Source organism: Pseudophryne corroboree, chromosome 10 (assembly GCF_028390025.1).
Source record: "Pseudophryne corroboree isolate aPseCor3 chromosome 10, aPseCor3.hap2, whole genome shotgun sequence".
Taxonomy (NCBI): Eukaryota; Metazoa; Chordata; class Amphibia; order Anura; family Myobatrachidae; genus Pseudophryne; species Pseudophryne corroboree.
In genome coordinates, this window is record NC_086453.1 from 60215997 (window position 1) to 60240982 (window position 24986).

At 49.4% G+C, this 24986-nt stretch overlaps 1 protein-coding gene across 1 annotated transcript in view; it reads left to right on the top strand.

The window, feature by feature from the left end:
* LOC134965997 (kinesin-like protein KIF18B) overlaps positions 1–24986 on the top strand; it is a 205018-nt gene that overhangs the window by 75792 nt on the left and 104240 nt on the right. The window contains exons 8-9 of the mRNA XM_063942446.1: positions 10341–10415; positions 10507–10616. Of these exons, the coding sequence (XP_063798516.1) occupies positions 10341–10415; positions 10507–10616 (185 nt within the window). The remainder of the gene's footprint in view (positions 1–10340; positions 10416–10506; positions 10617–24986) is intronic.

Genomic DNA, 24986 nt, shown 5'->3' on the forward strand with positions numbered 1-24986 from the left:
ATCTGAAGATCCTGGAAGAAAGAGACAGGTATATTAGATAATATATCTATGATATAAGGGAATCATCCCCTAAGGATGGAGATCAGGCTTACTCAAGCAAGCCTTAACGGTAGTTAAATACTACACATAGCTTGAGTGGAGGCACAGCTATTAGGTAACCATCCCTTAATAGAATACATAGACAGCTCTCGTTCAAGGTATTGAGGGTAGGGTTACACAGTGATTCCTGCTGGCAACAGGATCACTGCAGCGAGGGACTGAGGGGAGAAGGAGTCAACTCACCTGCGTGCAGGATGGATTGGCTTCTTGGCTACTGGACATCAAGCTCCAGAGGGACGATCACAGGTACAGCCTGGATGGTCACCGGAGCCGCGCCGCCGGCCCCCTTGCAGATGCTGAAGTCAGAAGAGGTCCAGAATCGGCGGCTGAAGACTCCTGCAGTCTTCTAAAGGTAGCGCACAGCACTGCAGCTGTGCGCCATTTTCCTCTCAGCACACTTCACACGGCAGTCACTGAGGGTGCAGGGCGCTGGGAGGGGGGCGCCCTGGGAGGCAAATGAATACCTATAAAGGCTAAAAATACCTCACATATAGCCCTAGAGGCTATATGGAGATATTTAACCCCTGCCTGATTTTTCTAAATAGCGGGAGACGAGCCCGCCAGAAAAGGGGCGGGGCCTATCTCCTCAGCACACTGCGCCATTTCCTCTCACAGCTCCGCTGGTCAGGACGGCTCCCAAGTCTCTCCCCTGCACTGCACTACAGAAACAGGGTAAAACAGAGAGGGGGGGGCAAATTTATGGCGATATTTTGATATAACAAAGCAGCTATAAGGGAGCACTTATTATAAGGCTATCCCTGATATATATATAGCGCTTTTGGTGTGTGCTGGCAAACTCTCCCTCTGTCTCCCCAAAGGGCTAGTGGGTCCTGTCTTCGTTAGGAGCATTCCCTGTGTGTCTGCTGTGTGTCGGTACGTGTGTGTCGACATGTATGAGGACGATATTGGTGTGGAGGCGGAGCAATTGCCAAATATGAGGATGTCACCCCCTAGGGAGTCGACACCAGAATGGATGCCTTTATTTATGGAACTACGGGATAGTGTCAACACGCTAAAGCAGTCGTTTGACGACATGAGGCGGCCGGACAATCAATTAGTGCCTGTCCAGGCGACTCAAACACCGTCAGGGGCTGTGAAACGCCCTTTGCCTCAGTCGGTCGACACAGACCCAGACGCAGGCACTGACTCCAGTGGTGACGGTGACGATTCAACCGTATTTTCCAGTAGGGCCACACGTTATATGATTTTGGCAATGAAGGAGGCGTTACATTTAGCTGATACTACAGGTACCACTAAACAGGGTATTATGTGGGGTGTGAAAAAACTACCTATAGTTTTTCCTGAATCAGAAGAATTAAATGACGTGTGTAATGAAGCGTGGGTTGCCCCTGATAAAAAGCTGATAATTTCAAAGAAATTATTGGCATTATACCCTTTCCCGCCAGAGGTTAGGGAGCGCTGGGAAACACCTCCTAGGGTGGACAAGGCGCTAACACGCTTATCTAAACAAGTGGCGTTACCCTCTCCTGAGACGGCCGCACTTAAAGATCCATCAGATAGGCGGATGGAAAATATCCAAAAAAGTATATACACACATGCAGGTGTTATACTACGACCAGCTGTAGCGACTGCCTGGATGGGCAGTGCTGGGGTAGTTTGGTCAGAGTCCCTGATTGAAAATATTGATACCCTGGACAGGGACAATATTTTACTGTCGTTAGAACAAATAAAGGATGCATTTCTTTATATGCGTGATGCACAGAGGGATATCTGCACACTGGCATCACGGGTAAGTGCTATGTCCATTTCGGCCAGAAGAGCTTTATGGACGCGACAGTGGACAGGCGATGCGGATTCAAAACGGCATATGGAAGTTTTGCCGTATAAAGGGGAGGAGTTATTTGGAGTCGGTCTATCAGATTTGGTGGCCACGGCTACAGCCGGGAAATCCACCTTTCTACCTCAAGTCACTCCCCAACAGAAAAAGGCACCGACTTTTCAACCGCAGCCCTTTCGTTCCTTTAAAAATAAGAGAGCAAAGGGCTATTCATATCTGCCACGAGGCAGAGGTCGAGGGAAGAGACAGCAACACGCAGCTCCTTCCCAGGAACAGAAGCCCTCCCCGGCTTCTACAAAAGCCTCAGCATGACGCTGGGGCTTCTCAAGCGGACTCGGGGACGGTGGGCGGTCGTCTCAAAAATTACAGCGCGCAGTGGGCTCACTCGCAGGTAGATCCCTGGATCCTGCAGATAATATCTCAAGGGTACAGGTTGGAATTAGAGACAGATCCACCTCGCCGTTTCCTGAAGTCTGCTTTACCAACGTCCCCCTCCGAAAGGGAGACGGTTTTGGAAGCCATTCACAAGCTGTACTCTCAGCAGGTGATAGTCAAGGTACCTCTTCTACAACAAGGGAAGGGGTATTATTCCACTCTTTTTGTGGTACCGAAGCCGGATGGCTCGGTAAGGCCTATTCTAAATCTGAAGTCCTTGAACCTGTACATAAAGAAGTTCAAGTTCAAGATGGAGTCACTCAGAGCAGTGATAGCGAACCTGGAAGAGGGGGACTTTATGGTATCCTTGGACATCAAGGATGCGTATCTCCACGTTCCAATTTACCCCTCACACCAGGGGTACCTCAGGTTCGTTGTACAAAACTGTCACTATCAGTTTCAGACGCTGCCGTTCGGATTGTCCACGGCACCTCGGATCTTTACAAAGGTAATGGCCGAGATGATGATTCTTCTTCGAAGAAAAGGCATATTAATTATCCCATACTTGGACGATCTCCTAATAAGGGCGAGGTCCAGAGAACAGCTAGAGATGGGATTAGCACTGTCTCAAGAAGTGCTAAAACAGCACGGGTGGATTCTGAATATTCCAAAATCCCAGTTAATGCCGACAACTCGTCTGCTGTTCCTAGGGATGATTCTGGACACGGTTCAGAAAAAGGTTTTTCTCCCGGAGGAAAAAGCCAAGGAGTTATCCGACCTTGTCAGGAACCTCCTAAAACCAGGAAAGGTGTCTGTACATCAATGCACAAGAGTCCTGGGAAAAATGGTGGCTTCTTACGAAGCAATTCCATTCGGCAGATTCCACGCAAGAATTTTCCAAAGGGATCTGTTGGACAAATGGTCAGGGTCGCATCTTCAGATGCACCTACGGATAACCCTGTCTCCAAGGACAAGGGTGTCTCTTCTGTGGTGGTTGCAGAGTCCTCATCTATTGGAGGGCCGCAGATTCGGCATACAGGATTGGATCCTGGTGACCACGGACGCCAGCCTGAGAGGCTGGGGAGCAGTCACACAAGGAAGAAACTTCCAGGGAGTATGGACGAGCCTGGAAACGTCTCTTCTCATAAACATTCTGGAACTAAGAGCAATATACAATGCTCTAAGCCAGGCAGAACCTCTGCTTCAGGGAAAACCGGTGTTGATCCAGTCGGACAACATCACGGCAGTCGCCCATGTGAACAGACAGGGCGGCACAAGAAGCAGGAGTGCAATGGCAGAAGCTGCAAGGATTCTTCGCTGGGCAGAGAATCATGTGATAGCACTGTCAGCAGTGTTCATCCCGGGAGTGGACAACTGGGAAGCAGACTTCCTCAGCAGACACGATCTTCACCCGGGAGAGTGGGGACTTCATCCAGAAGTCTTCCACATGCTGGTAACCAGTTGGGAAAGACCAATGGTGGACATGATGGCGTCTCGCCTCAACAAAAAACTGGACAGGTATTGCGCCAGGTCAAGAGATCCGCAGGCAATAGCTGTGGACGCGCTGGTAACGCCTTGGGTGTACCAGTCGGTGTATGTGTTTCCTCCTCTGCCTCTCATACCAAAAGTATTGAGAATTATACGGCAAAGAGGCGTAAGAACGATACTAGTGGTTCCGGATTGGCCAAGAAGGACTTGGTACCAGGAACTTCAAGAGATGATCACGGAAGATCCGTGGCCTCTACCTCTAAGGAGGGACTTGCTTCAGCAGGGTCCCTGTCTGTTTCAAGACTTACCGCGGCTGCGTTTGACGGCATGGCGGTTGAACGCCGGATCCTAAAGGAAAAAGGCATGCCGGAAGAAGTCATTCCTACTTTGATTAAAGCAAGGAAGGAAGTAACCGTGCAACATTATCACCGAATTTGGCGAAAATATGTTGCGTGGTGCGAAGATCGGAGTGCTCCGACGGAGGAATTTCAACTGGGTCGATTCCTACATTTCCTGCAATCAGGATTGTCTATGGGTCTCAAATTGGGATCTATTAAGGTTCAAATTTCGGCCCTGTCGATTTTCTTTCAAAAAGAATTGGCTTCAGTCCCTGAAGTCCAGACCTTTGTTAAGGGAGTGCTGCATATACAGCCTCCTGTGGTGCCTCCAGTGGCACCGTGGGATCTCAATGTGGTTTTGGACTTTCTAAAATCTCATTGGTTTGAACCACTAAATAAGGTGGATTTGAAATATCTCACTTGGAAAGTGACCATGCTTCTAGCCCTGGCTTCTGCCAGGAGAGTATCAGAATTGGCAGCTTTATCTTACAAAAGCCCATATCTGATTTTCCATTCGGACAGGGCAGAACTGCGGACTCGTCCGCATTTTCTCCCTAAGGTGGTGTCAGCATTTCATCTGAACCAGCCTATTGTAGTGCCTGCGGCTACAAGTGACTTGGAGGACTCCAAGTTACTGGACGTTGTCAGAGCATTAAAAATATATATTGCAAGGACAGCTGGAGTCAGAAAATCTGACTCGTTGTTTATATTGTATGCACCCAACAAGATGGGTGCTCCTGCGTCTAAGCAGACGATTGCTCGTTGGATCTGTAGCACAATCCAACTTGCACATTCTGTGGCAGGCCTGCCACAGCCTAAATCTGTAAAGGCCCACTCCACAAGGAAGGTGGGCTCATCTTGGGCGGCTGCCCGAGGGGTCTCGGCATTACAACTTTGCCGAGCAGCTACGTGGTCAGGGGAGAACACGTTTGTAAAATTTTACAAATTTGATACTCTGGCTAAGGAGGACCTGGAGTTCTCTCATTCGGTGCTGCAGAGTCATCCGCACTCTCCCGCCCGTTTGGGAGCTTTGGTATAATCCCCATGGTCCTTTCAGGAACCCCAGCATCCACTAGGACGATAGAGAAAATAAGATTTTACTTACCGATAAATCTATTTCTCGGAGTCCGTAGTGGATGCTGGGCGCCCATCCCAAGTGCGGATTATCTGCATAAATTGTACATAGTTATTGTTAACTAATTCGGGTTATTGTTGAAGGAAGCCATCTTTCAGAGGCTCCGCTGTTATCATACTGTTAACTGGGTTTAGATCACAGGTTGTACGGTGTGATTGGTGTGGCTGGTATGAGTCTTACCCGGGATTCAAAATCCTCCCTTATTGTGTACGCTCGTCCGGGCACAGTACCTAACTGGAGTCTGGAGGAGGGTCATAGGGGGAGGAGCCAGTGCACACCACCTGATCTGAAAAAGCTTTACTTTTTGTGCCCTGTCTCCTGCGGAGCCGCTATTCCCCATGGTCCTTTCAGGAACCCCAGCATCCACTACGGACTCCGAGAAATAGATTTATCGGTAAGTAAAATCTTATTATAGTTAGCTGACAGCCTCACTGGTGCTGTACAGCTCAGGGTGTGCTGGTGTCCTTCTCTCTGTGTCTCCTCTCACATACAGTAGGACAGGCTTGCAATATAACTGTCTAGGTGTATGTTATTGTACTTACTGTAAAACATGGGTAAACGCAAGCTGTGTATGTCACACCAGATTCTCTCCATTATCTATTGATTCTGTTTCCTGTGAACAATGCAGCCAATCTTCACAAATCAGTGAAGGGGCTGGGGAAGAGGGTCCAGAGCCCCACTGGCTAGGTAGGGTCTCTCAAAACGATGTCTGATATGTCATCCCAGCTCACTGCTAATGTACAGGCACAGCCCCTCTCCTCTTATGCAGACCACAAAAGCGTGGTTTACCTGCACTACTCTCTGATACAGATGAGGATGTACAGGAGGATGGGGAGGACTTTGACCCCGTTAGTGGGGATCTCTATTCTGCTCAGGGTATTGAACCCTTAATTCTGGCTATACAGAACGCGTTAAAGCTCCCTCTAGAGAACGCTGCGTCACAGCAGTCGTTTTTTCTTTGTACGAAACAGGCCTAATGTCACTTTCCCTGATTCTGCAGAGTTAGATGACCTATTCAAGCTCGCCTGGAAAAATCCAGACAAAAAATTCCAAGTGTCCAAAAAATTTTTGCGCACTTTTCCATTTGCTCCTGAAGATAAGAAATTTTGGGAGGAACCCAGGAGTTTATTTATCAGTCTCTCGACTGTCCAAAAAGGCGGAGCTGCCTGCCTCGGGCTTCTTTACCATAAAGGATCCTGGGGATAGGAAAATAGAGACTACACTCAAATCTATTTACATGGCAGCAGGTGTATCACAAAGGCTGGTCATTGCGGGTTGCTGGATGACCCATGCCATTCATTCCTGGGCCACTCAAATTCAGGGGGGCCTCTCGGGGAATATGCCCTTGGTCACTATGGTGACCCTCCTAAAACACATTCAGGACACTACACGTGTCCTCTGTGATTCGCTCATGGAGATGGGGAACATTAATGCTAGGACTTCAGCCATGGCAGTGTCTGTGCGCAGGGCCTTGTAGTTGCGTCAGCGGATTGCGGATGCAGAATCCGAAAGTAGTCTGGAATACCTCCCCTTTTCTGGGGAATGGCTCTTTGGTGTTGAATTGGATACCTGGATTTCCAAAGTTACAGCTGGGAAATACACGTTTCTCCCCTCTGGGGCCTCGCCGGCGAGATGCTCCTACCCGGGCCCGTCTGTCCAGTCCTTTCAGTCTCACAGATTTCGATCTAAGGCCAGAGTTGCCTCCAATGCGACTAGAGGCACCAGAGGTAAGTCCAGAAAGCCTGCAAGCACCAGCTCTCGGGAATAGACCACCAGTTCTGCTTCCGCTAAGGTCTCAGCATGACTGTGCCCACCCACCCCGAGGGGATCTCGAGGTGGGAGCTCGACTGCGTTACTTCAGCCGTGTCTGGGAGGCTTCCTGACAGGATTCTTGGGTCAGAAATCTTGTTTCTCAGGGCTACAAGCTAGAGTTCGACAGTACTCCTCCCCAACGATCTTTCAAATCAAGCTTACCAGCTTTGGAGGATATGCAAGTTACGTTGCAACAGGCAATCCTAAAGTTGGTCCAGTCCCACGTCATTGTTCCAGTACCAATACTGCAACGCGGCAAAGGGTTTTACTCAAACTCGTTTGTGGTGCTGAAATCTGACGGTTCAGTAAGACCCATTTTGAATCTAAAATCCTTGAATCCTTACTTGAAGGTGTTCAAGTTCAAAATGTAATCCCTGCGAGCAGTGATTGCGGGCCTGGAAGAACCAGGAATTCATGGTCTCCTTGGATATCAAGGATGCCTACCTCCATATTCCGATTTGACTGCCACATCATGCGTACCTGCAGTTTGTACTGCTGGACAATCACTTCCAATTCCAGGAACTGCCCTTCGGCCTGTCCACAGCTCCGAGGGTGTTCACAAAGTTGATGGCGGAGATGATGTTCCAGCTTTGGGTTCATGGAGTCAACATTGTTCCTTACCTGGACGACCTTCTGATCAAAGCAAGATCCAGGGAGCTTTTGTTGCTCCATATCGACCGCACTATCCAATTTCTGTCACGCCATGGGTGGATTCTCAACTTACAGAAGTCCCACCTGGAGCAGACTCAGCGGCTTCTGTTCCTGGGGATGTTGATGGATACTGTGGCCCAGAAAGTGTTCTTACCAGAGGACAAAGCACGAACACGAGGCGATCCAATATGGCAGGTTCCATGCCAGAACTTTTCAGCTGATCCGGTTCACATCTACAGATGCACCGGATGATACAGCTGTTGCCTTAGGCCAGGATTTTCCTCCTGTGGCGGCTGCAGTCCTCCAATCTACTGGAGGGCTGGAGTTTCGGAATTCAGGATTGGACACTCCTCACGACAAATGCGAGTCTACGAGGATAGGGAGATGTCACCCAAGGGCAGCAGTTCCAAGGCAGGTGGTCAGCCTACGAAAGCCTCCTTCCGATCAACATTCTGGAACTTCGGGTGATCTACAGTGCTCTGCTTCAGGCCATTCCTCTGCTCAAGTATCACGCGATCCAGGTACAGTCGGACAATGCCACAGCAGTGGCGTATATCAGTTGGCAAGGAGGGACAAAAAGCAGAGCCTGCATGCGAGAGGTGTCAAAGATACTCCTCTGGGCGGAAAGAAACGCAAGAGCAATGTCAGCAATCTTCATTCCGGGTGTGGACAACTGGGAAGCGGACTTCCTGATTCATCACGATCTCCACCCGGGGGAGTGGGGACTCCACCAGCAGGTGTTCTAGCAGGTCATCAACCGGTGGGGCTGCCTGCAAATCGACATGATGGCTTCTCGTCTCAACAAAAAACTTCCCTGGTATTGCTCATTAACCAGGGACCCTCAGGTGAGGGCAGTGGATGCACTGACGTCGCCTTGGCCTTACCAGTTGGTCTACCTGTTTCCTCTGATTCCGTTTCTCCCCAGGGTGCTCAAGCGCATCAGAAATGTGGGAGTCCAGGCAATTCTAATTGCCCCGGATTTGCCTCGGAGGGCGTGGTACATATATCTTCTGGCCATGTTTGTCGAAGACCCTTGGCCTCTACCACTAAGAAGAGATCTTCTTCAACAAGGACTGTTCATCTACCCGGACTTACGGCGACTTTGTTTGACGGCATGGAGGTTGAGCGGACCATCCTAGCTCACAAGGGCCTTCCAAAAAGGTTATTGCTACCATGGTTCAGGCCAGGAAGCCTGTGACGTCAAAACACTATCATATCTGGAGGCGATATGTCTCGTGGTGCAAGGAACGCACGTATCTGCCTGCTGAGATTCACTTAGGACGTTTCTTACGTTTCCTGCAGGCTGGTGTGGATAAGGCCTTACGTCTGGGTTCTATTAAGATCCAGATTTCAGCCCTTTCCTTTCTTCCAGAAGAAATTGGCAGTGTTGCCAGGTGTTCAGACCTTTTTGCAAGGAGTACTCCACATCCGACCTCCTTTTTGTGCCGCCTACGGCACCCTGGGATCTGAGTGTTGTGTTGGAATTTCTACAGTCCACCTGGTTTGAACCTCTGAGGATGGTAGAAGACTGTGATGTTACTGGCCCTGGCTTCTGCTCGATGTCTCAGAATTGGGTGCCTTGCCATGTAAAAGTCCATACTTGGTCTTTTACGGGGACAGAGCGGAGCTCCAGACTCTGCAGCAGTTCCTGCCAAAGGTTGTCTCTGCGTTTCACTTGAATCGGCCTATTGTGATTCCGTCCACTTCTGCTCCTCCGGAGGCTTTGGATGCTGTGCGAGCCTTGAAGGTCTGTGTCAAGAGAACGGCTGGGATCAGAAAGACTGATTCTTTGTTCATGCTCTATGATGTGCAGAAAAAGGGTTGTCCTGCTTCAAAGCAGTCCATTGCTCATAGGCTTAGGCTTACTATTCACCAGGTCTAGATGTCGGCAGCCTTACCTGTTCCTAAGGCCCACTCTACAAGATCAGTGCGTTCTTCCTGGACGGCTGCCCATGGAGTCTCGGCCTTACAACTATGCCGAGCTGCTACCTGGTCGGGGAAGAACACTTTTATGAAGTTCTACAAGTTTGATACCCTGGCCAAAGAGGATACCCAGTTTGGGCAGGCGGTGCTGCAGCAGTCTCCGCCCGTTCTGGAACTTTGGGACGTCCCTATCGTAATAGATTCCCCCAATATCCCTTATGGATGCTAGAGAAAACAGGATTTTAATTAATTACCGATAAATCCTTTTCTCGTAGTCCATAAGGGTTAATTGGGCTCCTGCCTCAGTGCGGTGACTTTTCTGCAAGTTCTTGTTATTTGGTTACCTGTTCAGCTGTTGCTGTTGTTGTTATATGTTAGTGGTGTGCTGGTGTGTAAATCTCACCACTCTTTGTTATCATGTTCCTTCTCTCATATATGTCCTATCTCCTTTGGGCACTGTTTTACCTATAACTCCCTGTTGGAGGGGGCATAGAGGGGAGGAGCCAGAACACCCAGTTGAAGAAATTTAAAGTACACCGGCTCCTTTGGACCTCGTGTATACCCCATCGTACTAAGTCTCCCCAATATCCCTTATGGACTACGAGAAAAGGATTTACCAGTAGGTAATTAAAAAAAAAAATTTTTTGTCTAAAGTGTGCATCCTTAAAGCTGTGCACTGATATGTTGTTTTTATTGTATGTATCTTCATTGTTCTATACAGCTGAAGAGCAATGTGATCAACTTGGACTGCCATATCAGCAAATACGCCGCTGTGTGTGAGGAGCTGAAGGCGGAGGTGAGTTCATAAGAGCGTCATTGCGGTGAAAGTCTCACTCGTTGCGCTGCGCGCTCTGGGTGTATGTAACGCTTTCTTTGTGTGAGTGCAGGTCGCTGAACTGAAAGCTAAACTGCGCGCCTATGAGACGGAGCAGCCCAGCGATAAGGACCCGGAGATTCCCCCTCTGCTGAAAAGCCCAAAACAGGGGAAATCTATCAGGTACTGTGGTTAGTGCTTTTTTTTTTTTCTGTGCAGGGTAAATACTGGCTGCTTTATTTTTACACTGCAATTTAGATTTCAGTGTGAACATACCCCACCCAAATCTAACTCTCTACACATGTTACATTTGCCCCACCTGCAGTGCACATGGCTTTGCCCATTAGAGAAAAATGTTGCTGTTGCGATCAGGTCTGAATTAGGCCCTTAGAACGTACATACTCCGCTGTCGTCATTCCGATCACACACTGTATCGTTCCCCAGGATCCTGAGCAATTCAGTCCCGTTCAGATGACATCTACAAAGGAATGATCATCCAACATATTGTGTAGACTTGCACACACACTGCTCCATGTACAGCACATTTGTTGGACAATGTGGTCTGAGCAGTGTTAACATGATGAGTTGGGTGTACACGCAGGTACACTCTGTTTTGAAGATGGGTCGTGCAGAATGGTTGCGGATCGGATGATTGTCCAATATATGTAATACCCACCTTTAGTTTTGCGGACAGAGGCTGTATTCAGTAAGTGCCGGAAGCTGTCGTCTTGTCAGAAAGACGGCAGCTTCCAATAGAGTTAGGTCGGAAGGGGTTCCGGATATTGGGTTCGTTATGAGGGCTGTGCCGTCCCCTGTTGCTAAATGAGTAGCAGCTATGGAGAGATAAGGGACTCCACTAGCCCTGAGAGTGCATACGTATCTGGAAAAAGGAGATTACTCCCAGCGCTTTGCTCTTAGGCAACAATATGAGAAAATAAATAATGGTTAAATAATTAAATGAATAACAGTAATGAATATGCGTGTAATTGTATTATATATCTCCTATATAATAGCCCAGATCTGTGACTTTGTGATTCATTTGCTAACGCTGGGCGGAGTCACAACACTGGGCGGAGTTAGTCAAATGAGTCACAGATCTGGCCAAATCTATAGGAGACTAGGAGCAGAAGCAGATAGTATGGGCATGGCACAGGCAGGAGTGCACACCTCCCAGCTTTCTGCAGGAGCTTTCTTCAGGCAGAAGGAGGGACACACACTCGGCGAAAAGGGGGCGTGGCTTCACGGGAGGGCCCCCGTTTTCGTCAATGAGGGGGCATGCCCAGTGCTCTGTGAGCTGCTGGCATGCCCCCAGGGGCTGATTATGAGTCCGGGGGGCCCAGGGCACTTGTGACAGGGGAGCCCTATCTCATAGCTGTGCCTGCTGTGGGTTGGGGGTGTGGCCTAATCGCGGGACACGAGGCCACGCCCCCTTACGCAAATTCCGTTTGTTTTTTTGTGTGTTTTTTTTACATGGAATTTTGGCCCCTCAGCTAGGGGTAAATCCAGAGGGGGTGGTCGCTCCCCTCTACACACCCGCACAGGCAGAAGAAAGCAGGGAGACTGCTGCCTCCCTGCAACACCACAGACCTGCCAATACGCAGCAGCGTGTGCTGACAGTAGCACAATGCTGCCGTTGTTGCTGGCAGGACGGGGGGGGGGGAGCTTCTGAGCTGGGACAGAGCTACTCGAGCCGGGGGGCCCCCTAAAACTGGGTCCAACGGTACGTACCACCTGCCCCCCCCCCCCCCTTAATCCGGCTCTGCTGCTGGAACCCCCCCTTAATCTATACCCCCTGATGCCCCCTCTCCCTCTGTCTCCACTATTCACCGCTGCTCTGCTAAGCAGAACAGCGAGTACAGGAGCTTTCCAACTGACCCCCCCCCGTTACCGCGGGACACTGCGACCCGCGGGTGGGACAGACCCCAAAAAATGGGACTGTCCCGCGAAAATCGGGACATCTGGGAGGTATGGGGGTGTGTGAGGGGGTATGCCGTACAGACAGACGGGCACCGGCTCACTGTGTGCTTGACCTCCTCTCTGGCGCAGAGGAGCGTCACTTTCTGGCACACTCCACGCTTCTTAGCTGCAGTTTTGTGGGGCACCTGCTGCTGTGCAGGTTCCGTACTGCCTCTGTTATCTCCAGCCCCGGCAACCCCACCGCTAGCTGCAGCGCTGCCACCCACAGTGAGGTGCGCCCAGCTCCTCCACACACTTTAGCCGGCGGGTAACGCTGCAGAAGTCCGAGCTGCTTGCGTGCTGCGACCCCCTCCTCCCTCCAGCCGCAGCATCTCCTGGGGGCTAACCAGTCACTCCCAGTCTCCCCTTACCACAGTGCCTGGCAGCTGCGCGAGGTCTGCGGTGTGTGACTGAGGAGGGGGGGAGGGATGCGGACGGGCAGAGGAAGCAGGACTCCAGCCTAAGAGAGTCAGCCATGCCAAGTCTCCACCAGCAGCAGATCCCAACAGGTTGGAGTGGAACAGCAGCAGCCAGCAGCAGTGACTCCGGTAAGACACATCTGTCTGTCACCACTCTTTTGTCCCTAATACCAATCTCTCCCGTGCCCTGTGTTCTGTCATGTCCCTGGCCTTGCCCTGCCACCCTTATCCTGGCCCTGTCACCCTTATCCTGGCTGTGCTGGCCCTGTTACCCCTGTGCTGGCCCTGTTACCCCTGTGCTGGGCGGAGTCACAACACTGGGCGGAGTTAGTCAAATGAGTCACAGATCTGGCCAAATCTATAGGAGACTAGGAGCAGAAGCAGATAGTATGGGCATGGCACAGGCAGGAGTGCACACCTCCCAGCTTTCTGCAGGAGCTTTCTTCAGGCAGAAGGAGGGACACACACTCGGCGAAAAGGGGGCGTGGCTTCACGGGAGGGCCCCCGTTTTCGTCAATGAGGGGGCATGCCCAGTGCTCTGTGAGCTGCTGGCATGCCCCCAGGGGCTGATTATGAGTCCGGGGGGCCCAGGGCACTTGTGACAGGGGAGCCCTATCTCATAGCTGTGCTGGCCCTGTTACCCCTGTGCTGGCCCTGTTACCCCTGTGCTGGCCCTGTTACCCCTGTGCTTGCCCTGTCAACCCTATACTGGCCCTGTCACCCCTGTCCTGTTCCTGCCACCCCTACCCTGGCCTGTCACCCCTATCCTGACCCTGTCATTTCTGTCCTGGCCCCGTCACCCCTTTTCTGACCCCGTCACCCCTGTCCTGGCCCCGTCAACCCTGTTCTGACCCTGTCACCCCTGTCCTGGCCCTGTTACTGCATACCCTCCAACTACCTTTTTGGCAGGTACAGTACCCGCAGCGCCTCCAGACCTCTCCCCAATGCACCACACCTCCGCACCTTCCCCTCCACCACATGCGTCACTCCACCCCTCCCCCACACGCTGTGCCTCCAGACCCCCTACACCACCCGCGGCTCCCACTCCTCCGCCCCTTCACCACCCACAGCACCTCCAGGCCCCCTCCACCATCCACCCCCTTTATATGTCTCCCCCCACACCTGCCCCCCTCCATCCGCAGCATCTGTAGACACCCTCCTCCATCCGCGGTCCCCCCCTCCCCCACCCCTCCCCCACCAATGGCACCACCGCACCTGCCCCTCCACCACCAGCAGCACCTCCGGACCTCCTTTCCTATGCGCCGCACCACCCGTACCTGCCCCTCCCCTACCCATGGCGCCTGCGGACCCCTACCCCACCCCCGGCACTCCCGCCCCTTCCCATCCCACAGCACCTCCGGAACCCTTCACCCATCCACAACATCCCCACACCTGCCCCTCTCCCACCCATGGCACCCCTGCCCCTCCCCCACCTGCAGTGCCTCCGGACCCCTCCCCAATCTGCATCCCCCACTCCTCTGCCCCTCCCCCACCCGCAGCACCTCCCGACTCTTCCCCATCCGGGCCCCACCCCCACTTTTGCCCCCCCTCCACCTGCAGCATCTACAGACACCATCCGCAATCCCCCCTGCACCCGCTACATTCTGTACATCGTGCCCTGCAGGTGCTGTTCACGCCGTCGCAAGGGGCTGCGCCTCCTTCACCATCGCACGCCCTTTCATTGTGCAATATTTAACCACTAACAAAGGAATGCAGGTAATACTTTATATAATACAAATATTGAACCCCAGAAAGGCATGCAAGGGTTAAGGGGGCGTAGCCCCTTGCGACGGTGTGAAGAGCGCCCGTAGGGCGCGATGAAGCACCTAGTGTGTGTGTGTGTGTGTATGTATATATATGTATATATATATATATATATATATATATATATATATATATATATATAAAATTACACGCATATTCATTACTGTTATTCATTTAATTATTTATCCATTATTTATTTTCTCATATTGTTGCTTAAGAGCAAAGCGCTGGGAGTAACCCCCTTTTTCCAGAGACTGAAGGGGTTCCGACCTGTTCATTAGGGCGCCGGATTTCCCGACTTGTCGGAATACACGCGGATCGGCAGCTTCAGCCATCGAGCCGCATGTATTGTCTGAAGCGCAGCCAAACCCGACAGGTTTTGGCCCCGTTTCCGACAATGTCAATCCGACTGTAAAAAAAAAAAAAGCCGAATTGGCAGTGTCGGGACAGGTTTTGCCGCGGCACTGAATGGAAAGGATCTGACAGGTATTGAATATGCCCCAGAACCAGTGTGTTTCATGTATTTATCTTTTTTATTATGAACTAATTGCAGAGCGAGAGCATATACTGGCAATTCAGCATCACTTGCACTACAGTCACAGTGCCGCTTGTCTCTTTGGTCATAACTGGGTGGAGTTAAAATGTAGGTTAAGTTGGGGCGGTCGTGGGTGTATTGTTGGAATACGGTCTGTGCGGGGTGGTCTTCAGGTTGTCGGCGGCCGGGTTCCCGGCGACCGCTATACTGGCACCGGAATCCCGACCGCCGGCATACCGACATCTTTTCTGCCTCTTGGGGGTCCACGACCGCCCTGGAGGGAGAATAGATAGCGCGGCGCACCACCGTGCCCGCAGCGAGCCCGCAAGTGGCTCATTTGCGCTCACCCAGCTGTCGGTATGCCGGCGATCAGGATTCCGACGCCGGTATGCTGGTTGCCGGGACCCCGACAGCCGGCAAACCATACCACACCCTCCTGTGCGGAGTTGTGTGTAGCTCGGTCTGTTTGTAGGCAGGGGTCTTGCACAAGGTATAAGGCTGGCGCACATGCATGCTGATAGTGACAGCTAGTGTGTGGATAGGAGCGGTGCAGTTAGATAGATGGACCCAACTCTGCACCCAGGCAGATATCCGTATTTAGCGTCTGATTTAGCCCTGGACTTAGGGGGAGATATACTATGCAGTGATAAAAGTGGAGACGTTGCCCATTTTAACCAATCAGCATTGACGTAACATTTATAATTTGCATACTATTGCAAGTGGTATTGAAGGGAAAGTATGCCTTTTTGCAGATGATACAAAGATATGCAACAGGGTAGACACACCGGGAGGGGTAAAACAAATGATTGATGACCTAGCTAGGCTTGAGAAATGGTCAAAACATGGCAACTACAGTTTAATGCTAAAAAATGCAAAATCATGCACTTGGGTCTCAAAACCCAAAGGCTAAGTATAGTATCAAGGGTACTATAATGGAAACTACTGAGGAGGAAAGGGATTTAGGAGTCATTATTTCAGGTGACTTAAAGGCAGGAAAGCAATGCAACAAAGCAATGAGAAAGGCAAGTCAGATGCATGGTTGCATAGGAAGAGGAATCAGAAGCAGGAAAAAAGAAGTAATAATGCCACTGTATAGGTCATTGGTGCGGCACCATCTGGAATACTGTGTCCAGTTCAGGGGAAATTTTAAGGAAAAATTACTTCACGGAAAGGGTAGTGGATAAGTGGAATAGCCTCCCATTAGAGGTGGTAGAGGCTAAGACTGTAGAGCAATTTAAACATGCTTGGGACAGGCATATGAATATCCTTACAAATAAATAAGGTTCAAAAAAGGTTGAGATTACCTAAAGGATAAAAAAGGGGCAGACTAGATGGGCCAAGTGGTTCTTATCTGCCGTCAAATTCTATGTTTCTATGTTACTATAAAAGTATACAGAGCAGCTGATTGGTTGCCATGGGCAACTTCTCCACTGGCTCACTTCTCTACTTTTATCACTGCTTAGTACATGTCCCCTTTTAGTCTTGATTTGGTTGCAGTTGACCTATGGTTTCAGGACTGCACCAGTGCTGCAATATTCTGGCTACCTTGGTGACACTGCGCTGTATGCTGCAGCTTGTTTGTGCAGCTTGCTAATGTGTGGGAGGACAGTTGCTCAATATGGAGGTGTGTTGCCTCCGTTTTGGTGGCGTGCCAGAGACTGCGTCTTCCAGCACTTACTCTGGTCTCTGCACCTTTTGTTGCTGGGGGATTCTGAGGCATAATGAGACATTCTGAGGGATAATGAGACGTGCCATACTGTGACCGATGGTCTTGATGATGATCCGATGCTTCAGGCGCAGCCAGCAGAACAGATGCCTCCTGCAGCATTTGCATAGTGTTGCACTTCCGCTCCCTGCAGGAGCGCTGACGTTTGCGTCTACCTCTGAACCAAGCCCTCAGGTCTGGGAGCGGAATTGCGTCTGACTTGTGCATATATCCTAACTGTACAGTATGTGGAACTCTTATAGTTTCCAGTGATGATTGTACACTCTGCACTGCAGCAGCTGCCTCGAAGGAGCGCCTCACATTCCTGGTTTTTACTTTCCAGTGTTAATTGTGTGATTTTGTGGGGGGAAAAAGTGTTAGAAATTGCCACTAAATTAGAGGATGTGACACATCAGCCTGACAGAATCCATAGTAAATGAAAATTAGAAAGAGATTCGAAATGCCCTAATGTGGTGCACTATTACAAGTACTATTAAAATATAACTTTTAATTGTCAAATACAGGTTGAGTATCCCATATCCAAATATTCCGAAATACGGAATATTCCGAAATACGGACTTTTTTGAGTGAGAGTGAGATAGTGAAACCTTTGTTTTCTGATGGCTCAATGTACACAAACTTTGTTTAATACACAAAGTTATTAAAAATATTGTATTAAATGACCCTCAGGCTGTGTGTATAAGGTGTATCTGAAACATAAATGAATTGTGTGAATGTAGACACTTTGTTTAATGCACAAAGTTATAAAAAATATTGGCTAAAATGACCTTCTGGCTGTGTGTATATGGTGTATATGAAACATAAATGCATTCTGTGCTCAATTTAGGTCCGATCACCATGATATGGCAATTATTCCAAAATACGGAAAAATCCCATATCCAAAATACCTCTGGTCCCAAGCATTTTGGATAAGGGATACTCAACCTGTATAGGTAAAACCAGCGAATATTAGAAAGAGGAAATAGAATTAGTGAAAAAAGAGCGAAATAGTGATTAAAATATATTCTGCGCACTGGATTGTATTTCTTTAGTGTATTAGTTCCTAAATGTAGATCATAAGAATAGTGTCCAAGTCACTTGTACCTATTAAATGGGTTAATAATATGTGTGATGATCTCATTTATATTACATAGTGTCACGTTAGTGCTATTATATCCACAGAGATATTGGTATATGTCTGTTTGATTGCTATATTTTTAGGAGTAGCTCCCCGTTTGGATAGCATATGCCAATTGTAGTTACATAGACCCTGGATGTATTGATATTTCTCTGACGTCCTAAGTGGATGCTGGGGACTCCGTCAGGACCATGGGGATTAGCGGCTCCGCAGGAGACAGGGCACAAAAGTAAAAGCTTTAGGATCAGGTGGTGTGCACTGGCTCCTCCCCCTATGACCCTCCTCCAAGCCTCAGTTAGATTTTTGTGCCCGGCCGAGAAGGGTGCAATCTAGGTGGCTCTCCTAAAGAGCTGCTTAGAGTAAAAGTTTTGTTAGGTTTTTTATTTTCAGTGAGTCCTGCTGGCAACAGGCTCACTGCATCGAGGGACTTAGGGGAGAGAAGTGAACTCACCTGCGTGCAGGATGGATTGGCTTCTTAGGCTACTGGACACCATTAGCTCCAGAGGGAGTCGGAACACAGGTCTCACCCTGGGGTTCGTCCCGGAGCCGCGCCGCCGACCCCCTTGCAGATGCCGAAAAGTGAAGAGGTCCAGAAACCGGCGGCAGAAGACTTTTCAGTCTTCATAAGGTAGCGCACAGCACTGCAGCTGTGCGCCATTGTTGTCAGCACACTTCATAGCAGCGGTCACTGAGGGTGCAGGGCGCTGGGGGGGGCGCCCTGGGCAGCAATGATAGTACCTTATTCTGGCTAAAAATACATCACATATAGCCCCTGGGGGCTATATGGATGTATTTAACCCCTGCCAGGTCTCAGAAAAACGGGAGAAGAAGCCCGCCGAAAAGGGGGCGGGGCCTATTCTCCTCAGCACACAGCGCCATTTTCCCTCACAGAAATGGTGGTGGGAAGGCTCCCAGGCTCTCCCCTGCACTGCACTACAGAAACAGGGTTAAAACAGAGAGGGGGGGCACTTATTTGGCGATATGACTATATATATTAAAATGCTATAAGGGAAAAACACTTATATAAAGGTTGTCCCTGTATAATTATAGCGTTTTTGGTGTGTGCTGGCAAACTCTCCCTCTGTCTCCCCAAAGGGCTAGTGGGGTCCTGTCCTCTATCAGAGCATTCCCTGTGTGTGTGCTGTGTGTCGGTACGTGTGTGTCGACATGTATGAGGACGATGTTGGTGAGGAGGCGGAGCAATTGCCTGTAATGGTGATGTCACTCTCTAGGGAGTCGACACCGGAATGGATGGCTTATTCAAGGAATTACGTGATAATGTCAACAGAGACGGCCGGCAAAAAAATAGTACCTGTCCAGGCGTCTCAAACACCGTCAGGGGCTTTAAAACGCCCATTTACCTCAGTCGGTCGACACAGACACGGACACTGATTTCAGTGTCGACGGTGAAGAAACAAACGTATTTTCCTTTAGGGCCACACGTTACTTGTTAAGGGCAATGAAGGAGGTGTTACATATTTCTGATACTACAAGTACCACAAAAAAGGGTATTATGTGGGGTGTGAAAAAACTACCTGTAGTTTTTCCTGAATCAGATAAATTAAATGAAGTGTGTGATGATGCGTGGGTTTCCCCCGATAGAAAATTATTGGCGGTATACCCTTTCCCGCCAGAAGTTAGGGCGTGTTGGGAAACACCCCTTAGGGTGGATAAGGCGCTCACACGCTTATCAAAACAAGTGGCGGTACCGTCTCCGGATAGGGCCGTCCTCAAGGAGCTAACTGATAGGAGGCTGGAAAATATCCTAAGAAGTATATACACACATACTGGTGTTATACTGCGACCAGCGATCGCCTCAGCCTGGATGTGCAGAGCTGGGGTGGCTTGGTCGGATTCCCTGACTAAAAATATTGATACCCTTGACAGGGACAGTATTTTATTGACTATAGAGCATTTAAAGGATGCATTTCTATATATACGAGATGCACAGAGGGATATTTGCACTCTGGCATCAAGAGTAAGTGCGATGTCCATATCTGCCAGAAGATGTTTATGGACACGACAGTGGTCAGGTGATGCAGATTCCAAACGGCACAAAGAAGTATTGCCGTATAAAGGGGAGGAGTTATTTGGGGTCGGTCCATCGGACCTGGTGGCCACGGCAACTGCTGGAAAATCCACCGTTTTTACCCTAAGTCACATCTCTGCAGAAAAAGACACCGTCTTTTCAGCCTCAGTCCTTTCGTCCCCATAAGAGTCATATCTGCCCAGGGATAGAGGAAAGGGAAGAAGACTGCAGCAGGCAGCCCATTCCCAGGAACAGAAGCCTCCACCGCTTCTGCCAAGTTTCTCAGCATGATGCTGGGGCCGTACAGGACCCCTGGATCCTACAAGTAGGATCCCAGGGGTACAGATTGGAAAGTCGAGACGTTTCCCCCTCGCAGGTTCCTGAAGTCTGCTTTACCAACGTCTCCCTCCGACAGGGAGGCAGTATTGGAAACAATTCACAAGCTGTATTCCCAGCAGGTGATAATCAAAGTACCCCTCCTACAACAAGGAAAGGGGTATTATTCCACACTATGTTGTGGTACTGAAGCCAGAAGGCTCGGTGAGACCTATTCTAAATGTGAAATATTTGAACACTTACAAAGGTTCAAATCAAGATGGAGTCACTCAGAGCAGTGATAGCGAACCAGGAAGAAGGGGACTATAGGGTGTCCCGGGACATCAGGGATACTTACCTCCATGTCCCAATTTGCCCTTCTCACCAAGGGTACCTCAGGTTCGTGGTACAGAACTGTCACTATCAGTTTCAGACGCTGCCGTTTGGATTGTCCACGGCACCCCGGGTCTTTACCAAGGTAATGGCCGAAATGATGATTCTTCTTCAAAGAAAATGGACGACCTCCTGATAAGAGCAAGGTCCAGAGAACAGTTGGAGGTCGGAGTAGCACTATCTCAAGTAGTTCTACGACAGCACGGGTGGATTCTAAATATTCCAAAACCGCAGTTGTTTCCGACGACACATCGGCTGTTCCTAGGGATGATTCTGGACACAGTCCAGAAAAGGGTGTTTCTCCCGGAGAAGAAAGCCAGGGAGTTATCCGAGCTAGTCAGGAACCTCCTAAAACCAGGAAAAGTGTCAGTGCATCATTGCACAAGGGTCCTGGGAAAAATGGTGGCTTCTTACGAAGCGATTCCATTCGGCAGTTTTCACGCATGAACTTTTCAGTGGGATCTGCTGGAAAAATGGTCCGGATCGCATCTTCAGATGCATCAGCGGATAACCCTGTCTCCAAGGACAAGGGTGTTTCTTCTGCGGTGGCTGCAAAGTACTCATCTACTAATGGGCCGCAGATTCAGCATTCAGGAAGGGTCCTGGTGACCAGGGATGCCAGCCTGAGAGGCTGGGGAGCAGTCACACAGGGAAAAAATTTCCAGGGAGTGTGATCAAGTCTGGAGAATTCTCTCCACATAAATATACTGGAGCTAAGGGCAAGTTACAATGCTCTAAGCTTAGCAAGACCTCTGCTTCAAGGTCAGCCGGTATTGATCCAGTGGGACAACATCACGGCAGTCGCCCACGTAAACAGACAGGGCGGCACAAGAAGCAGAAGGGCAATAGCAGAAACTGCAAGGATTCTTCACTGGGCGGAAAATCAGGTGATAGCACTGTCAGCAGTGTTCATTCCGACGCCCGGGAGAGTGGGGATTTCATCGGGAAGTCTTCCACATGATTGTGAACCATTGGGAAAGACCAAAGGTGGACATGATGGCGTCCCGCCTGAACAAAAAACTGGACAGGTATTGCGCCAGGTCAAGAGACCCTCAGGCAATAGCTGTGGACGCTCTGGTAACACCGTGGGTGTACCAGTCAGTGTATGTGTTCCCTCCTCTGCTTCTCATACCCAAGGTACTGAGAATTATAAGACGTAGAGGAGTAAGAACTATACTCGTGGCTCCGGATTGGCCAAGAAGGACTTGGTACCTGGAACTTCAAGAGATGCTCACAGAGGACTCATGGCCTCTGCCGCTAAGAAGGGACTTGCTTAAGGAAGTACCATGTCTGTTCCAAGACTTACCGCGGCTGCGTTTGACGGCATGGCGGTTGAACGCCGGATCCGAAGGGAAAAAGGCATTCCGGAAGAGGTCATTCCGACCCTGGTCAAAGCCAGGAAGGAGGTGACCGCACAACATTATCACCACATGTGGCGAAAATATGTTGCGTGGTGTGAGGCCAGGAAGGCCCCACGAAGAAATTTCAACTCTGTCGATTCCTGCATTTCCTGCAAACAGGAGTGTCTATGGGCCTCAAATTGGGGTCCATTAAGGTTCAAATTTCGGCCCTGTCGATTTTCTTCCAGAAAGAATTGGCTTCAGTTCCTGAAGTCCAGAAGTTTGTCAAGGGAGTCCTGCATATACAACCCCCTTTTGTGCCTCCAGTGGCACTGTGGGATCTCAACGTAGTTCTGGGATTCCTCAAATCACATTGGTTTAAACCGCTCAAATCTGTGGATTTGAAATATCTCACATGGAAAGTGACCATGCTGTTGGCCCTGGCCTCGGCCAGGCGAGTGTCAGAATTGGCGGCTTTGTCTCACAAAAGCCCATATCTGATTGTCCATTCGGACAGGGCAGAGCTGCGGACTCGTCCCCAGTTTCTCCCTAAGGTGGTGTCAGTGTTTCACCTGAACCAGCTTATTGTGGTACCTGCGGCTACTAGGGACTTGGAGGACTCCAAGTTGCTAGATGTTGTCAGGGCCCTGAAAATATAGGTTTCCAGGACGGCTGGAGTCAGGAAAACTGACTTGCTGTTATCCTGTATGCACCCAATAAACTGGGTGCTCTTGATTCTAAGCAGACGATTGCTAGTTGGATGTGTAGTACAATTCAGCTTGCACATTCTGTGGCAGGCCTGCCACAGCCAAAATATGTAAATGCCCATTCCACAAGGAAGGTGGGCTCATCTTGGGCGGCTGCCCGAGGGGTCTCGCTTTACAACTTTGCCGAGCAGCTACTTGGTCAGGGGCACACCCTGACTGAGGAGGACCGGGAGTTCTCTCATTCGGTGCTGCAGAGTCATCCGCACTCTCCCGCCCGTTTGGGAGCTTTGGTATAATCCCCATGGTCCTGACGGAGTCCCAGCATCCACTTAGGACGTCAGAGAAAATAAGAATTTACTTACCGATAATTCTATTTCTCGTAGTCCGTAGTGGATGCTGGGCGCCCATCCCAAGTGCGGATTGTCTGCAATACTTGTACATAGTTATTGTTATAAAAAAATCGGGTTGTTATTGTTGTGAGCCGTCTGTTCAGAGGCTCCTACGTTTGTCATACTGTTAACTGGGTTTAGATCACAAGTTGTACGGTGTGATTGGTGTGGCTGGTATGAGTCTTACCCGGGATTCAAAATCCTTCCTTATTGTGTACGCTCGTCCGGGCACAGTATCCTAACTGAGGCTTGGAGGAGGGTCATAGGGGGAGGAGCCAGTGCACACCACCTGATCCTAAAGCTTTTACTTTTGTGCCCTGTCTCCTGCGGAGCCGCTAATCCCCATGGTCCTGACGGAGTCCCCAGCATCCACTACGGACTACGAGAAATAGAATTATCGGTAAGTAAATTCTTATTATTACAACCCTTCCGGGAATCCATATATTCCCCTCCTCTCCAATTTATCACATATACAGGGGATATCTTGTAATCTCAAGACAGAATCTTTGTGATGGCATATGTCATAGATATCTGTATATGGATTTCCGCCCCTTAAGGGCTATACATTGTGTATGTGCACCCTAAATATATCTAGGTAGTGAAGATATGACTGTTGCCACATTCCTTATAAATGGATATAGATGTTAATATACTTCAAGATGTTCTGAGCGTTCATTTAAATTCGCTTTGATAACCGCATATAATGTCACAATTCCTGTGAGATCTGGAGCAATCCTTTATATATTGTTTTCGATACAGTAACAGATAGAAGTACTATCAGCGCTTCCTTATATATTATATTCACTGTAATTAGTCACCTTTTGTTGTTGTTCTATAAGTGGTAATAGATGTAATATATATTTATGGGTTATTCCCCCTTGAATAGCATGTGATCATGAGGTTACAGTGATCCTGGTTGTAACAATATTGTAACCCTTCCGGGAATCCAGATATTCACTGTAATTAGTCACCTCCTATCAAATTTATCCCATGTATAAGGAATGTCTTGTTGTATCAGAACAGTGTCTTTATGATGGCATATATCATGGATATCTATATATGGACCTCGGCCCCTTAAGGGCCTGGATTATGGAGATATCACTGTTGCCACATTCCTTATAAGTAAATATAGATGTTGATATACTTCAAGATGTTATGAGCGCTTGTTTAAATTCACTTTAGTAACAGCATACAGTAACACAGTTCCTATAAGATATATAGTAATCTTCTATATATTATATTTTATATGCAGTAACAGATAGAGACGTTTTCAGTAGACGTGCTATCAGCGTTCCGTTATATATCGTGTTTTACTGTAACTAGTCATATTTATTTACTATTGTTACTCTATATGTGGTGAGTGTTAATACACTCCAAGGCGCTCTATACCAGTGGTCTCCAACCTTAATCGGGGGGTGAGCTACTATCGGAAAATAAGACCTCTGGAAGAGCTACCCTCCCCCAATGCGTGCGTATTCCTGTAAAGTGGGTGTGAGCACAGAAAAGTGGGTGTGGCCTCAACAGTAATGCCTCCCTGCGTAGTGCCAGATACACAAACCATGCCCCCCAGCAGTTCCAATTACACAAACAATGCCCCCCCAGCAGTGCCAGATACACAAACAATGCCCCCCCAGCAGTGCCAATTACACAAACAATGCCCCCCCAGCAGTGCCAATTACACAAACAATGCCCCCCCAGCTGTGCCAATTACACAAACAATGCCCCCCCAGCTGTGCCAATTACACAAACAATGCCCCCCCAGCAGTGCCAGATACACAATCAATGCCCCCCCAGCAGTGCCAATTACACAATCAATGCCCCCCCAGCAGTGCCAATTACACAAACAATGCCCCCCCAGCAGTG